Source organism: Nerophis lumbriciformis, linkage group LG20 (genome assembly GCF_033978685.3).
Source record: "Nerophis lumbriciformis linkage group LG20, RoL_Nlum_v2.1, whole genome shotgun sequence".
NCBI lineage: Eukaryota > Metazoa > Chordata > Actinopteri > Syngnathiformes > Syngnathidae > Nerophis > Nerophis lumbriciformis.
The window spans coordinates 27,976,706-27,995,473 of NC_084567.2; the positions used below are offsets into that span (position 1 = coordinate 27,976,706).

General features: G+C 39.3%; 1 protein-coding gene across 2 annotated transcripts in view; it reads right to left on the reverse strand.

Annotated features, from left to right (window-relative positions):
* The window catches only part of niban2a (niban apoptosis regulator 2a), a 110,396-nt gene that overhangs the window by 25,550 nt on the left and 66,078 nt on the right, over positions 1-18,768 (reverse strand). For both annotated transcript variants that reach the window (XM_061980743.2, XM_061980744.2), the window contains exon 7: positions 12,127-12,242. In XM_061980743.2, coding sequence (XP_061836727.2) covers positions 12,127-12,242 — 116 coding nt within the window. The remainder of the gene's footprint in view (positions 1-12,126; positions 12,243-18,768) is intronic.

The following is an 18,768-nucleotide window of genomic DNA, read 5'->3' on the forward strand; positions in this document are numbered from 1 at the left end:
TGGCTTATGCCGTCCTAGTCACGTCCGTTGTGTCATTGAGCAAACCACTTCACCCTTGTTCCTGATGGGTCATGGTTACAGCCATCAGTGTGTGAGTGGGTGAATGTGGAAATAGTGTCACAGCGCTTTGAGTACCTTGAAGGTAAAAAAGCGCTATACATGTAGGTGCTGTCTTACTTTTCATTTTCTTCTGTGTTAATTTTATTGTATTGTTTATGTCTGATGTTGGTGCTGCCTTACTTTGCTGTTCTTTACAGACTTTGTGTATGCTATCAACCTGCCGGAGCCTACAGATGGAAATGAGCTTTTGGCTACAATCTGGCACGTTTACATTGTATATGTTCATTAATGTGCATTGTCCCATATAACAAAGTATCAGTTTCAGATATAACTAAAGTAAAATATGTCACTAAAGTTTCAAATTCCAAACTGCTCGTTTGGAGCAAGTTTGGTAGAAGGCAAGAATGTTTTATAAATATCTCCGCCATGGTTTGAATTCACATTTTCGGTACTAGTGAGGATCCTAAAAACAGGTACCAACAGGTAGGAAAAGTTGATTTGGGGTAATAGGACCCCTTTAAGAGCCAATGTGTTAATGCACTATGTCAAAATGAAGAAAATAATTGTCCAGTCACACATGTGCGCAGCAGAGGCAAGATATACAGTAGAGCAGTGGTTCTCAAATAGGGGTACGCGTACCCCTGGGGGTACTTGAAGGTATGCCAAGGGGTACGTGATATATATTTTTTAAATATTCTAAAAATAGCAACAATTCAAAAATCCTTTATAAATATAAATAAAAACCTATCTTTTTTTCCAAATAGTTCAAGAAAGACCACTACAAATGAGCAATATTTTGCACTGTTATACAATTTAATAAATCAGAAACTGATGACATAGTGCTGTATTTTACTTCTTTATCTCTTTTTTTCAACCAAAAATGCTTTGCTCTGATTAGGGGGTACTTGAATTAAAAAAATGTTCACAGGGGGTACATCACTGAAAAAAGGTTGAGAACCACTGCAGTAGAGGTAAGCACAAACGTCTGTAAAAGCGCTAAAACTAAATTGGACTCCTAACAGGTTAAAGCTGTTTAGACTGGTTGAAGTGTATTAAACATCAGAATTAGGAGGGATAAAGTTGTTTCCTGTAATTCAATACATTGGGACCTACAGCATACGAGTTTAATTGGTTCTGTCACGCGGCTGGCTCGTAACTCGAAAAACTTGTATTGTGCAACTGCATCAGCCATTGAAATACATTTTTATCAATATATGCTTGCACCCCCAAAACATAAACATTTAAAAAAGGCCTTTTAAAAATGCGAACAAGCTTTAAGATTATATTGCATGTCAAATAATACATTAGAATGTACTACAAAAAACTGCAGTAACTTTATGAAGACAAACAGCTTCTGTAGTGTTATGAAGCGATGTAATAATAAAATACAGCTTTTGCCTTGGAGAGTGGACAGTAGCTTCTCCATATTTTTATTGATCTGCCAATTAGATACTACTTTAAAAGGGGAACTGCGCTTGTTTTGCCTATCGTTCACAATCATTATAAAAGACATGACTACGGGTGGATATTTTTTTTTAATGCATTCTAAATATTAAATAAACGCAAATTAAAAGTCCACTTACAGCGGAGCCAATTGATGATCCATTATTCCGCCCATAAAATCCGATAAATAACCATTCAAAAAGCGCTAACAATAATCAATTTACATTTTGTGACTTGCGATGAGGTGGCGACTTGTCCAGGGTGTACCCCGCCTTCCGCCCGATTGTAGCTGAGATAGGCTCCAGCGCCCCCCGCGACCCCAAAGGGAATAAGCGGTAGAAAATGGATGGATGGATGGACTTGAATATTACCCAAGTATTAGTGATATTGTAATTATAAAGGCTAACACAGACAAATTATTTATAGTGGCGCCGTGATCACTACTATGTGTCCCCATGTTTACATCATCGAGTGGTGTTTGGATGTTTTTTTTAAAGACTGGATAGGCAGAATTGAACGGCTCCCATGGGCTCCATTGTAAGCGGACTTTTGATCTAATTTATTTAATATTTAGAATGCATTAAAAAAAAAATCCATCCACCGTCATGTCTTTTATAATGATTGTGAACAAGAGGCAAAATTCCTCCAAAAAAGTGCAGTTCCCCTTTAACATCCTTTGCTGGAGTTATTGACTCATTATGCTTTGGTATGGTCAAGACTAGCAGTGCTACACTCCAACTGCTTCACTAAGATAGCTGATAACTACACGCTCTGTCATGTTTCTGATGATTTATTTCTTTAATTCAATAATTACAATATATTGCCAAAAGTATTTGGCTACCTGCCTTGACTCACATATGAACTTAAAATGCCATCCCATTCCTAACCCACAGGGTTCAATATGATGTGGGTCCACCTTTTGCAGCTATTACGGCTTCAACTCTTCTGGAAAGGCTGTCCACAAGGTTGCGGAGTGTGTTTATAGGAATTTAAGACCATTCTTCCAAAAGTGCATTGGTGAGGTCACACACTGATGTTGGTCGAGAAGGCCTGGCTTTCAGTCTCCGTTCTAATTCATCCCAAAGGTGTTCTATCGGATTCAGGTCAGGACTCTGTGCAGGCCAGTCAAGTTCATCCACACCAGACTCTGTCATCCATGTCTTTATGGACCTTGCTTTGTGCATGTTGGAAGAGGAAGGGGTCCGCTCCAAACTGTTCCCACAAGGTTGGGAGCTTGGAATTGTCCAAAATGTTTTGGTATCCTGGAGCATTTAAAGTTCCTTTCACTGGAACTAAGGGGCCAAGCCTGAAAAACAACCCCACACCATAATTCCTCCTCCACCAAATTTTACACTCGGCACAATGCAGTCCGAAATGTACCATTCTCCTGGCAACCTCCAAACCCAGACTCGTCCATCAGATTGCCAGATGGAAAAACGTGATTCATCACTCCAGAGAAGACTGCTCTAGAGTCCAGTGGCGACGTGCTTTACACCACTGCATCCAACGCTTTGCATTGGACTTGGTTATGTATGGCTTAGATAAAGCTGCTCGGCCATGGAAACCCATTCCATGAAGCTCTCTGGGTACTGTACGTGGGCTAATTGGAAGGTCACATGAAGTTTGGAGCTCTGTAGCAACTGACTGTGCAGAAAGTCGGCGACCTCTTTGCACTATGCGCTTCAGCATCCGCTGACCCCTCTCTGTCAGTTTACGTGGCCTACCACTTGGTGGCTGAGTTGCTGTTGTTCCCAAACACAGTTGACTTTGGAATATTTAGGAGCGAAGACATTTCACGACTGGATTTGTTGCACAGGTGGCCGGTGATTAGGACACCTGATTCTGATCATTTAGATGGGTGGCCAAATACTTTTGGCAATATAGTGTATATCATCCACTTCATCTTCTCAGCACTGTTCTTTGCACTCACTTTCATCCTTTTCACACTCACGCAAAATACAAAGTTGTATCAGTCTCTAGATATAAGCTAATGATAGCTAGTAAGACCCGATGTTTTGTGAGGATCATAAGGGGTTCACTTTGACATTTGCTACACCAACTAGCAGTATTCCTGAGGTATCTCTGTACTTTGAAAAAGTTTTTTCTAAAAAAAAAAAAATGTCTCACATTGTTACTTAAAATAATCTAATTACTAGAGATGTCCGATAATGGCTTTTTTGCCGATATCCGATATTGTCCTACTCTTAATTACTGATTCTGATATCAACCAATACCGATATATACGGTCGTGGAATTAACACATTATTATGCCTAATTTTGTTGTGATGCCCCGCTGGATGCATTAAACAATGTAACAAGGTTTTCCAAAGTAAATCAACTCAAGTTATGGAAAAAATGCCAACATGGCACTGCCATATTTATTATTGAAGTCACAAAGTGCATTATTTTTTTTAACATGCCTCAAAACAGCAGCTTGGAATTTGGGACATGCTCTCCCTGAGAGAGCATGAGGAGGTTGAGGTGGGCGGGGTTGGGGGGAGGGTTTGAGGTGGGGGATAGGGGTAGCGGGGGGTGTATATTGTAGCGTCCCGGAAGAGTTAGTGCTGCAAGGGGTTCTGGGTATTTGTTCTGTTGTGTTTATGTTGTGTTACGGTGCGGATGTTCTCCCGAAATGTGTTTGTCATTCTTGTTTGGTGTGAGTTCACAGTGTGGCGCATATTTGTAACAGTGTTAAAGTTGTTTATACGGCCACCCTCAGTGTGACCTGTATGGCTGTTGACCAAGTATGCTTGCATTCACTTGTGTGTGTGAAAAGCCGTAGATATTATGTGATTGGGCCGGCACGCAAAGGCAGTGTCTTTAAAGGGAACATTATCACCAGACCTATGTAAGCGTCAATATATACCTTGATGTTGCAGAAAAAAGACCATATATTTTTTTAACCGATTTCCGAACTCTAAATGGGTGAATTTTGGCGAATTAAACGCCTTTCTATTATTCGCTCTCGGAGCGATGACGTCACAACGTGACGTCACATCGGGAAGCAATCCGCCATTTTCTCACTTTCGTCGGTGTGTTGTCGGAGGGTGTAACAACACCAACAGGGACGGATTCAAGTTGCACCAGTGGCCCAAAGATGCGAAAGTGGCAAGAAATTGGACAAAATTTGTTCAAAATACGAGGCTGTGGGGAAAGCCGACGAAATGGTCAGTCGTTTGTTCCGCACACTTTACCGACGAAAACTACGCTACGACAGAGATGGCAAGAATGTGTGGATATCCTGCGACACTCAAAGCAGATGCTGACATCAACTCCAAAACTGGACAGATCAGCTTTCAGGAAAAGAGAGCGGATGAGGGTATGTCTACAGAATATATTAATTGATGAAAACTTTATTCATTACTCGCGGTTTTACGTAAATTATTATACATAAACTGTGTTTACCAATAATTTAGCTAAAAAACTTTTTTTTTTTTCAATCATTCGAGTAGTCTTGTGTAATGCAGTATTTTGTGTCTATTTAGGTATGGTTAACCTGAGTGCTGAAATCGTGGAAAAATATATGTTCTTAGGTCGCCTGAAATGGGCTGTCTGCACTCTCAAAGTGCATGTTGTTGCCAAATGTATTTCATATGCTGTAAACCTAGTTCATAGTTGTTAGTTTCCGTTAATGCCAAACAAACACATACCAATCGTTGGTTAGAAGGCGATCGCCGATTTCGTCCTCGCTTTCTCCCGTGTCGCTGGCTGTCGTGTTGTTTTCGTCGGTTTCGCTTGCATACGGTTCAAACCGATATGGCTCAATAGCTTCATTTTCTTCTTCAATTTCATTTTTGCTACCTGCCTCCACACTACAACCATCCGTTTCAATACATGCGTAATCTTTTGAATCGCTTAAGCCGCTGAAATCCGAGTCTGAATCCGAGCTAATGTCGCTACACCCTGCTGTTCTATCCGCCATGTTTGTTTGTATTGGCATCACTGTGTGACGTCACAGGAAAATGGACGGGTGTGTATATAATAAAGTTGATTTGATTGATTTGATTTGATAACGATGGTTAAAATCAGGCACTTTGAAGCTTCTTTTTTTTTTAGGGATATTGCGTGATGGGTAAAATTTTGAAAAAAACTTCGAAAAATAAAATAACTGGGAACTGATTTTTAATGGTTTTAACCCTTCTGAAATTGTGATAATGTTGCCCTTTAAGGCACGCCTCCAATATTATTGTCTGGGAGAAATTCGAGGGAATGGTTGCCCCGGGAGATTTACAGGAGTGGCACTGAAATTTGTGAGTCTCCCGGGAAAATAGTTTTAAAAAGTCATACATTTTACTTTTTGAAACCGATACCGATAATTTCCGATAATACATTTTAAAGCATTTATCGGCCGATAATATCGGCAGTCCGATATTATCGGACATCTCTACTAAATACTAATACTGTCATCTGCAAGGAATGGATTCATGCGATAAATTTTTGACACATTACATCCAAACTGCTACATAGACGTAAGTACAAAAATGTCACTGTGAATAGCACATTTTGTCAGACACGTTAATGTATTCTTTCATTTACAAATCATATTGTGTATTAATATTTACAGTTAATCTGTGCCAGATTGGGATATATGTTCTCTGAGTGAGGTGAAGCGTGCAGACAAAACACATAAAAATCAGCACTAAGCAGTGTGAATGTTACACAGATGAACACAAGTGATTTAGGAGCCCAAAAAATGAAAGTGACTCATTCAGAGGAGAGAGCTAAATGGTATGTGTTTGTGTGACCTATTGCATGCCGTTCATGCTGAAGGTGGAGCAGCACTGGCATTTTTGACACGTGTTGATGCATTCTTCTTTGTTGTGTGTGAACTACGCGTGTTCAGCTAATTGGTCTCCTAACATAGGTTTATTGAGGAGAACACCTTGTTTCTTGTTGTTTCCCCCCTACCAATTCATCGGTCACGTGGCATCTTAAGAGGGAAACTTAACAAGTACACAAGCCAAGACTTTGGTTCGTACTGTTAAGACTTGGTACATGGAAGTTTGCTACAAATAATACATTCTTTATGAAGTACTGGGGCACCACTTTTACAACTTACAAGGCCCTAAATGAAAGAAACCATTGAAGTCGGTCTCCTATTTGCTCACACTTTTTTGAGAGGACTTTATACAGCACAGGTGTCAAACTCTCGACCCACGGACCATGACCTTCCCAGGAATGTATTTCATCCAGTCCACTGGACCATTTAAAAATCAAAATACAACCGACCCGCATGGTGAACTTCTACAGATAAGGAGATTGATCTAACATCAACAGTACCCAGTACCCATGTATACGTCATATACAGTACAGGCCAAAGGTTTGGACACACCATCTCATTCAATGCGTTTTCTTTATTTTCATGACTATTTACATTATAGATTGTCACTGAAAGCCTCAAAACTATGAATGAACACACGTGGAGTTATGTACTTAACAAAAAAAGGTGAAATAACTGAAAACATGTTTTATATTCTAGTTTCTTCAAAATAGCCACCCTTTGCTCTGATTACTTTTTTGCACATTCTTGGCATTCTCTCAATGAGCTTCAAGAGGTAGTCACCTGAAATGGTTTTCACTTCCCAGGTGTCATAGTTTTTGATGCCTTCCGTGACAATCTACAATGTAAATAGTCATGAAAATAAAGAAAACCCATTGATATGAGAAGGTGTGCCCAAACTTTTGGCCTGCTCTGTATATACTGTATATTGTTGGAGTGCGATTGATTGTGAGAGCTCACAGTGGTATTAATACGATGCATTGCACTGACCATTCTTACTAAGGGTGTCAGGTTACCACCAAAAGTCCCAAAATTTTAACTGTAGAGACACACAACACCACCAATTTACCTAGTAAACCCAGTCTGTCCACTGGCAGCCATTTTGTGCTTGCTCGTATTGAAGAGAATAAGGAAGCTGGCTTTGTACCAGAGCAAGTTTTTAATTGTGATAAGAACAGACATTAAGACATAAGCGTAATATCGCTAAAATTCGTTCCATTTTGTCCACTATTATTCATTATTCATGCGTTCGTTACGTCTCGTCTCGATTACTGTAACGTATTATTTACAGGTCTCCCTATGTCTAGCATTAAAAGATTACAGTTGGTACAAAATGCGGCTGCTAGACTTTTGACAAGAACAAGAAAGTTTGATCATGTTACGCCTATACTGGCTCACCTGCACTGGCTTCCTGTGCACTTAAGATGTGACTTTAAGGTTTTACTACGTACGTATAAAATACTACACGGTCTAGCTCCATCCTATCTTGCCGATTGTATTGTACCCTATGTCCCGGCAAGAAATCTGCGTTCAAAGAACTCTGGCTTATTAGTGATTCCCAGAGCCCAAAAAAAGTCTGCGGGCTATAGAGCGTTTTCTATTCGGGCTCCAGTACTATGGAATGCCCTCCCGGTAACAATTAGAGATGCTACCTCAGTAGAAGCATTTAAGTCCCATCTTAAAACTCATTTGTATACTCTAGCCTTTAAATAGACCCCCTTTTTAGACCAGTTGATCTGCCGTTTCTTTTCCTTTCTCCTCTGCTCCCCCTATCCCTTGTGGAGGGGGAGACACACAGGTCCGGTGGCCATGGATGAAGTGCTGGCTGTCCAGAGTTGGGACCCGGGGTGGACCGCTCGCCTGTGTGTCGGTTGGGAACATCTCTGCGCTGCTGACCCGTCTCCGCTCGGGATGGTCTCCTGGTGACCCCACTATGGACTGGACTCTTACTATTATGTTGGATCCACTATGGACTGTACTCTCACAATATTATGTCAGACCCACTCGACATCCATTGCATTCGGTCTCCCCTAGAGGGGCGGGGTGTTACCCACATATGCGGTCCTCTCCAAGGTTTCTCATAGTCATTCACATCGACGTCCCACTGGGGTGAGTTTTTCCTTGCCCTTATGTGGGCTCTGTACCGAGGATGTCGTTGTGGCTTGTGCAGCCCTTTGAGACACTTGTGATTTAGGGCTATATAAATAAACATTGATTGATTGATAAGAACAGAAAAAATATGCCAAAGCATACTTATACGACAGCGGAGGAAGAGACACTACTTCTTGTTCAGCAGGGTATCTTCCAAGAGCACACAAACACACATGCGAACCCACCCACACAACACACGCACACACACCTACCCCTCCTTTATCTCCTCTCATCAGCTGCTCATTTACGGATGTTATTGTGCATATGCCCTAAAAAATTAAATCTCCGATTTTTTGGTTTTTATTTTTACAAAAAAATTTATTTCTGATTTTTTATGATTTTCCCCCCCTACTTTTTAAAGAAACTAATGAATACAAATGACCAATGAATACAAATGATGAAATGATACTGCATAAATGGCGTCTTACTTACACTTAGCAAAATAATTTTCTTATAATGTGGTTTGTTTTTAGAACAAATATAAATTGGACTTTGTAGAAAATTATTTTCAAAAAAATAAAAAGATGAAACCGATTAATTTAGCTGTTGTAGCTAAATATAGCATATTTACAGTGAGGCTTTTGCTCATATGTGGATGAATTGCAATATCCTAATCTAATAAAATTATCTAATATAGAGTTAAAGTTAAGGATTTTTGTGATTTATGAGTTGGCAGAACAGCAGCTTGTTGTTGTTTAGGCTTTTTAATAAAGAGATAGTTGATCCATCACCCCCTTGTTATGTTTGTTTGATATATAGTACTTTATAGCACTTGTGTTTAAAGAGTACAAACCTTCAGTAAAATATGGACTTCTGTTGAGGTTAGAACCTATTATTCATATTTACATTGTTTATGGAAATATTTGCTTCACTATACAAAAGTAATTTTTCGAACCCTGCTCAAGAAACAATTAAGCTCGTAAATCAAATGAAAAATCCGCTTCACTATACAAACTTTTTTTTTGCCATGTTCAAGAAATAATTAAGTTCGTAAATCAAATGGAAAATCCGCTTCACTATACAAACTTTTTTTTAATTATAGCCATGTTCAAGAAACAATTGAGTTCGTAAATCAAATGGAAAATTTACTTCATTACACAAACTTTATATTTTGAACCCAGTTCAAGAAATAATTAAGTTCGTAAATGAAGGTTCTACTGTAACACATTAAAGATGCATGATAACACAGTGAAAAGTAAATATTATAACTACAACAAAGTATGCTGGGAAATGCCTTGCCAACTTTTCCGGATTCTGCAGAAAACTAAAAAAATTGTCCTTGTCTACAGACATCCCAATTGAAAATACATATCTCAGATTCAGATTTTTTTGCGTGAATTTAAATATTGTTGATTTTGTCTGGATGTTAAATAGAAAATACGAGAAAATGGTCAATCACGCAAAACAACATCCATTACTGTCTTCCATAGCAACTTGTTGCTCCCTCCCTTTTCCTTGTCTTCCCTAAACTCATCTAATCTCCAGTCAGGTCACGCTTACAGACTTTCAGGCTGCCAAAAAATAGAACTCTTCAAAAGTAGGAACTAACGAAAAGGAACATAGATCTTGAAAATTAGAGTCCAGGAGACAACGTGTTTTTTATTGTGCATGCTTCAGTGCAAATCCTCCAAATAATATGGCTAACGCGAAGTATTGAAAGACATTGCCTGTTGATCCTGATTCTGTCCTCCTGTGCTTGTCCGGTGGTTTTTTGTGTTATGGCGCCATCTTTTGGACGAGTTGGCTCACTGCAGGTGTTGCGGGTTGAAAATGTAATTACTGTATTAATGCCTTGAACCGGAAGTAAAACCGTCCATAGTGTTTCTGCTCGAAAGGATTATCACTCCAAGCAACGTTAGTAAGTTTTACAATCCAACTAAAACAATTCATACTAACTAAACCATCCCATGTGTGATGTCTGTAGGAGTGTTTTCATGAATATTTGTACGTGCTATCGTAATGTAATCAAGCTAGCGTCATTAGCATTACCGAATCTGCTAACACGTTCAAAAGTGTCTGTATTATTAATTACCATGAATTGATTTACGTGGAACAAGTTGAAAAACTTATTCGGGTGTTACCATTTAGTGGTCAATTGTACGGAATATGTACTGAACTGTGCAACCTACTAATAAAAGTTTCAATCAATCAATCAATCAATCAAAAAAACTTACAATGGCATTCTTTTTGTATTGTTTCAGTTTCGTAAATGCAGCAAAGCCTTACTACCGTGGAGTTATTGAGTCTGTTTAGCTGATTGGAGAGCTAGCTTCCACAGCTAGTGGGTCTATGACAATGACTTCGGTTTTGTTTGATCAGTCGTTTTACTGCCGTGCGAAAGTCCTTCGTACTGGTATAAATCTGTGACTTATGGTTCAGTGTGGCTAATACATGTAAAAATATTTATTTTTATGAATTTTATTTATGCTTTTTTATTGCCCCGTGGAAACCCTGTGCTCATGCAGACTTTGTGAAAGCCAACAACGGTTACTTTGGGAAAAATGATGATCCAGAACCGTATAGTTTTTAGTAATAATGAGTAACAGGTTTTAGAAGCTGTGTTCTAAACAGATGCATCTTAAGCGGAACACTAAGAATCATGTAGCGGTATTACTAAATGCTAAATAAGTAATACAAACAACGAACAAAATAAAACGATCGCTTACTGTGCAATGTCTGCTCTCACTGCTATGATGACTGATAGAATGTTTACATCGTCACGTTTAGATGAAGATTTAATCATAATCCACACGAAGGGTTGCAGACACCGTCTCCGGTTGTCTTGTCTTTGTCTCCAATACATCTCCGGATATAGATTGAATGTCACCGATGAAAAACTTCTAGATTTACTGCTTAATTCCCCTAGTTTTCAGATGAGGCATGATTTATAATGTAAAATAACTTTGACGAGCTGAGAAGCAACGCAGCAGCAGGACACCGGTCGGCTCACAGTACAATAGCATAAGCTTAAGCACTTAGCTTGCCGCTATAAAATAGTTTGGCTGCGTGAACATAACAATAACATAACAATATCGCTAATATTTGGTTAATATTCAGGTCATGATATGTGAATAGAGTACTGTTGGCGGGTAGTGGATAGTTATTTAGAGGGTTTTGAAGACGCAATAGAGAGTCCCCATTGACTCAATTGTTAACAGACTTTTTATTCATTTATTTACGACTTAGAATGCATTAAAAAAAGAAAAACATATGTGTTCATGTCTTACATAGGGATTTTGAATGATAGACAGCACATCTCGTTCTAATGTTTGCATATTTCCAGTATGAATGATCTGATGATATGGTCATAGTGCAGAAGCGTTCCCATTGTGATGTCATCCGACTCCGAATCAAAGGAAATTTCCGCAGACATTTGAAGCGGAATATTCAATAATTGTGGTATTTTGTGATGTTAAGACAGTATTTTCACATACTTTATGGATTGGAAATACAATTGGATATGGGTTTAACCATGGATACAATGAAACACAAGCATATAAAGTCAACTTGTTTTTCCATTGTACTGATTTTCCGTTCTTCTATTTTCCTAAAAAACTGTTTAGGTTTAGCGTTGAGAAGACAGGGGGTGCCCGCACCACTATTTGAAAAAGACTAATATAGACAATGTGCACGACACAACCCAGCACAACACTGAGGTTTTAAAATGTCAGTAAGACTTAAGAATGTCCAACCTGTGGGGGAGTTCCACACATCATATCCCAGGTTCCATAGTGTCCCTTGGCTTGTCTGTACAGTCTCACAGTGTCAGTGAATGCTGGTGTCTGAACAGTACAGTCCTCTGGCAGACCTGAAGGGAAGAGGATGGTCATGTTAGTGAAGTATTTATGGATGAATAGTACACAAGAAGACATAATTAATAAAACTATCTCTGCAACAAAATGTTGACATTCATTTTTGGGGAATTAGAGGTAGTTTGATCCAAATACTGATAGCGATACCGATAGTAGACTGAGTATCAAATTAGGGTTGCACGATATACAAACCCCGTTTCCATATGAGTTGGGAAATTGTGTTAGATGTAAATATAAACGGAATACAATGATTTGCAAATAATTTTCAACCCATATTCAATTAAATGCACTACAAAGACAAGATATTTGATGTTCAAACTCATAAACTTAATTTTTTTTTGCAAATAATAATTAACTTAGAATTTCATAGCTGCAACACGTACCAGGAAAGTACCCGCACTCTTTATTTTACGAAGCCGCGCTGTTGTAACACGTGCTGAATGTGGCTTGGCATTGTCTTGCTGAAATAAGCAGGGGCGTCCATGAAAAAGACGGCGCTTAGATGGCAGCATATGTTGTTCCAAAACCTGTATGTACCTTTCAGCATTAATGGTGCCTTCACAGATGTGTAAGTTACCCATGCTTTGGGCACTAAAGCACCCTCATACCATCACAGATGCTGGCTTTTGAACTTTGCGTCGATAACAGTCTGGATGGTTCGCTTCCCCTTTGGTCCGGATGACACGATGTCGAATATTTCAAAAAAAATTTGAAATGTGGACTCGTCAGACCACAGAACACTTTTCCAATTTGCATCAGTCCATCTTAGATGATCTCGGGCCCAGAGAAGCCGGCAGTATTTCTGGATGTTGTTGATAAATGGCTTTCGCTTTGCATAGTAGAGCTTTAACTTGCACTTACAGATGTAGCGACGAACTGTATTTAGTGACAGTGGTTTTCTGAAGTGTTCCTGAGCCCATGTGGTGATATCCTTTAGAGATTGATGTCGGTTTTTGATACAGTGCCGTCTGAGGGATCGAAGGTCACGGTCATTCAATGTTGGTTTCCGGCCATGCCGCTTACGTGGAGTGATTTCTCCAGATTCTCTGAACCTTTTGATGATATTATGGACCGTAGATGGTGAAATCCCTAAATTCCTTGCAATAGCTGGTTGAGAAAGGTTTTTCTTAAACTGTTCAACAATTTGCTCACGCATTTGTTGACAAAGTGGTGACCCTCGCCCCATCCTGGTTTGTGAATGACTGAGCATTTCATGGAATCTACTTTTATACCCAATCATGGCACCCACCTGTTCCCAATTTGCCTGTTCACCTGTGGGATGTTCCAAATAAGTGTTTGATGAGCATTTCTCAACTTTATCAGTATTTATTGCCACCTTTCCCAACTTCTTTGTCACGTGTTGCTGGCATAAAATTCTAAAGTTAATGATTATTTGCAAAAAAAAAATGTTAATCAGTTTGAACATCAAATATGTTGTCTTTGTAGCATATTCAACTGAATATGGGTTGAAAATGATTTGCAAATGATTGTATTCCGTTTATATTTACATCTAACACAATTTCCCAACTCATATGGAAACGGGGTTTGTACATTCATTTGGCTGACAATTTATGTTTTAATACTATTGTTATATCCTAGGCATGTTGATGACACATTCTAGCTGTATCCTGCAAATTTGACAGTGACAAGCGAACAACCGCGTCCTCAATGCAATGTCGTGTCCTCGCTGGTAGCGAACGCTCCTTCACAGTGCGAAGTCACTTCTAAGTCAGTAATCTTTGCCTCCCTGACGATAAATGAGCTGCGTTTCCTACAAGTAGTATTATCACTGGAGGATGAATGATAGCTAAACATGCTAAACTATACACTGTAGTAGGATATGTTAACTGCTAAGCTAGAGCTCTAGAACGTAAACAGGAGTAGGCGGATCGATATGTCAACAGTATTGATACCATAGTAGCCAACTATGGTATCAGTTTATGGTCAATACCACAGTGATAAAATATATTTTTTTGTCATTATCACAAAAACGTTTTTGTTATTGTTTAAACTCTTGAGAAATAAGTCACTGAACAAAGAAGGACTTGAAGGGCCAAAACCTAAAGATGTATATCAGTTGCTTTTGCTTCTGTTTACGTATTTTGCATTTTGCTCAAAATGTTGTATTGAATAAAAGAGAATTACGGAACAATTTAATGATTCACTTGATTTTGTTCAACACCCTTCTGTGTTTTTATCTGATTACAACATTTTAAGTATCAGCATTGGTATGATCAATACTGCCCCTGTAACTACTTAGTATTGGATCAATACCCAAATTTGTAGTATCGCCCAAAACTAAGTATTAGAATACATGCTTACCGGTATTACATTTTAACCGAAGTGTAGATAGAAACATATTGCAGTAGAAAGTAACCAGATATTAACAGTAAATGAACAAGTAGATTAATAATAGTTTTGACACAATTCTACAACTGGAAATGACTGAATATGTTACGGCATACGTCAGGAGCCAAATTAGGATCTTTTGTAACCCGTTTTGAAATAGTTCTATAATCATTTATATGCCAAATAATATATTGTGTTATATATTGTTAAAAAAAATTGGATGGATTGATGGATTACAGGAGGCTGCATTATAGATGTTAGGTCATATTGCCCATCATATATCGGATCCATATTAGGGTAGCGAGATTAATATTTTCCAGTTCTCTTCTATGTTAATTCTGGGGTTACATTTCAGAATGAAGCTAAAATACACTAATAACTAAAATTCTAGCACTGTAATTGATTGAGATCTGATCTGTACTCAAATGTACTGGACTTATTTTGGGACATTTTTGAGAATTTATGTTTTGTAAGAACTGAACTAAACGTAAAGCATAACTGATGACAAAGATGAGCGAGTGCCAGTCCTGAGTCTAAATCAGAGCAGCGTAACTCAACAGTCACAAAATAGCAACGTGTGTAATCCCTTAAAAGAGGAAGGTGTTTTTGTTGGTAGACAAAATTCATACGGTTGCTATAGCTACTGACACACCCAAGTGACAGGAAACTCCAATCTGCTCTTAAAAGCAACTTTGTGTTTTTAGGAAGTGACTGTCATGTGGTTGTATTGATATTTAAAAGTGCACTTTAAAAAATTCAGCACACAAGATACTGAATAATAATCTATACTGTATGTGTAAGATACTAATATGATACTATACCGTTAGTGAAAGATACTGATATGCGACTGTACTGTATGTGAAATATACTGAAACTATAAAGTACTTATGGGATACTGTACTGCACATAAAATATACTGATAAGATACTGTACTGTATGTAAAATATACTAAATTCTCGGACACCGTACTGTATGTGAAATAGATTTTACTGTACGTAAAAGATACTGATAGGATACTGTACTGTATGTGAAAGATACTGATAGGATACTGTACTGTCTGTAAAATAGACTGATAGGATACTGTACTGCATGTGAAAGATACTGATAGGACACCGTACTGTCTGAAAAAGATACTGATAGGATACTGTACTGCATGTGAAAGATACTGATGGGACACTGTACTGTCTGAAAAAGATACTGATAGGAAACTGCACTTTATATACACTAAGACATCACAGTTATTAGTTTGCTTAGTTTGAGAACTTTATCCTTTTCTATCAAATTACCTTCAGCTACATTTACACAAATAAAATCACAATGCTTCAGCCCTGATTGATTATATTATTTAATCTTCATTTATCAGTAATTCAAAGCTATTGTATATTACAGATCTACGGAATGAATGTTTAAATAGTTCAACTTGTATTTTTATTTCACAGGGGTATAATAAATATTCAACTCATGCATTTATAGTTGTTATTTTTATATTTATTTGACAACTTCTTAACAAAACGTTACTGGGCTTACTACTGTCGACACTAATACTCAGTAGTGTTAAAATTTCTCCCTAATCTCCAAATGTGATTCCAGGTCAGTGACTCAGAGTACGCTGTCAAAGTCAGGAAGTGAGCAAAGGAATTGTGGGTGGGAGGGGGCAGGGTGAGCCAGACAGGAAGCCGCCACTCCCCACTAACTTTTGCAGTGATGGGTGTAAAAGGCCGGTGGGAAAGTGTACATTAAAGTAGCATGGATATCAGCACATGCAAATCAGGTGAACAGTCGTTTACTGTCCCCATACATGTGAAAACAGTAGCATTATCCATCTCCACTTGCTTATGAATATACTTAGTTATCCTGAATCAACATCACTAATTAGCCTGCCTTTCAGATACATGAGGAAAAAACAAGTGTCTAATGTTGCACTACCTGTCCGTCCACCCTAGAATCCTCCAAATCAATTGCACTGCAACATTCCCAACAGCTGAACTGCCACCCAGTGTACTTTGAAACAAACTTTCCCTTACCTGGCATACTGAATTTGGGTGTGCATAATGTGGGAAGATAAGGCAGGGAGAGAGCTTGCAGAAACCATTCAAGTCTATTTAAAAGGGCCCCTCTAAGGCTTACAACATTGGCACTTACACTATAATGCCAAAATTATTTGGTCACCCATCCAAATGATCAGAATCAGGTGTCTTAATCACTTGGCCCGGCCACAGGTGTATAAAGTCAAACACTTGGGCATGGAGACTGTTTCTACAAACATTTGTGAAAGAATGGGCCGCTCTCAGGAGCTCAGTGATTTCCAGCGTGGAACTGTCATAGGATGCCACCTGTGCAACAAATCCAGTCGTGAAATTTCCTCGCTCCTAAATAGTCCAAAGTCTGCTTTATTATAAGAAAATGGAAGAGTTTGGGAACAACAGCAACTCAGCCATTGAAGTGGTAGGCCACATAAACTGACAGAGAGGGGTCAGCATAGTGCAAAGACTTTCTGCACAGTCAGTTGCTACAGAGCTCCAAACTTCATGTGACCTTCCAATTAGCCCCCGTACAGTATGCAAAGAGCTTCATGGAATGGGTTTCCATGGCCGAGCAGCTGCATCTAAGCCATGCATCACCAAGTCCTATGCAAAGCGTTGGATGCAGTGGTGTAAAGCAAGTCGCCACTGGACTCTAGAGCAGTGGAGACGCCTTCTCTGGAGTGATGAATCACGCTTTTCCATCTGGCAATTTGATATAAGAGTCTGGGTTTGGAGGTTGCCAGGAGAACGCTACATTTCGGGCTGCATTGTGCCGAGTGTGAAATTTGGTGGAGGAGGAATTATGGTGTGGGGTTGTTTTTCAGGAGTTGGGCTTGGCCCCTTAGTTCCAGTGAAAGGAAATATAAATGCTCCAGGATACCAAAACATTTTGGACAATTCCAAGCTCCCAACCTTGTGAAGTGAAGTGAAGTGAATTATATTTATATAGCGCTTTTTCTCTAGTGACTCAAAGCGCTTTACATAGTGAAACCCAATATCTAAGTTACATTTAAACCAGTGTGGGTGGCACTGGGAGCAGGTGGGTAAAGTGACTTGCCCAAGGACACAATGACAGTGACTAGGATGGCAGAAGCGGGGATCGAACCTGCAACCCTCAAGTTGCTGGCACGGCCGCTCCACCAACCGAGCTATACCGCCCCTTCTTTCCTTGTGGGAACAGTTTGGAGCGGGCCCCTTCCTCTTCCAAAATGACTGTGCACCAGTGTACAAAGCAAGGTCCATAAAGACATGGATGACAGAGTCTAGTGTGGATGAACTTGACTGGCCTGCACAGAGTCCTAACCTGAACCCAATAGAACACCTTTGGGATGAATCAGAACAGAGACTGAGAGCCAGGCCTTCTCGACCAACATCAGTGTGTGACCTCACCAATGCGCTTTAGGAAGAATGGTCGAAAATTCCTATAAACACACTCCGCAACCTTGTGGACAGCCTTCCCAGAAGAGTTGAAGCTGTAATAGCTGCAAAAGGTGGACCGACATCATATTGAACCCTATGGGTTAGGAATGGGATGGCACTTCAGGTTTATATGTGAGTCAAGGCAGGTGGCCAAATACTTTCGGCAATATAGTGTATTTAATAGTTCTGGACCTAAAAATTATGTCCCAACGTAAAATTCCCCCCCAAAATAGACACAGTGCTGGCTGTCCAGAGTCGGGTGTGCATCGGTTGGGAACATCTCTGCGCTGCTGACCCGTCTCTGCTCGAGATGGTCTCCTGCTGGCCCCACTATGGACTGGACTCTCACTATTATGTTAGATCTACTATGGACTGGACTTTCACAATATTATGTCAGACCCACTCGACGTCCATTGCATCCGGTCTTCCCTTTTTTTTACGTCCCATTGGGGTTGTGAGTTTTTCCTTGCCCTTATGTGGGCTCTGTACCGCGGATGTGACACTTGTGATTTAGGGCTATAAAAATAAACATTGATTGATTGATTGACAGTAGTCATGATTTTAGGCTTGTTTTTTAACGAATTCAGCACATTTGAAAACGCACACTTTTAGCTCCAAAACATGGAAGACAGGACAGGCCTCCATATTGTGTAGTATGTGTTTTGGTAGCATCTTCATCCCAAATTTTGGCAAAGAATTTTAAGAACTTATGTGTTACAGTTATGTTGCA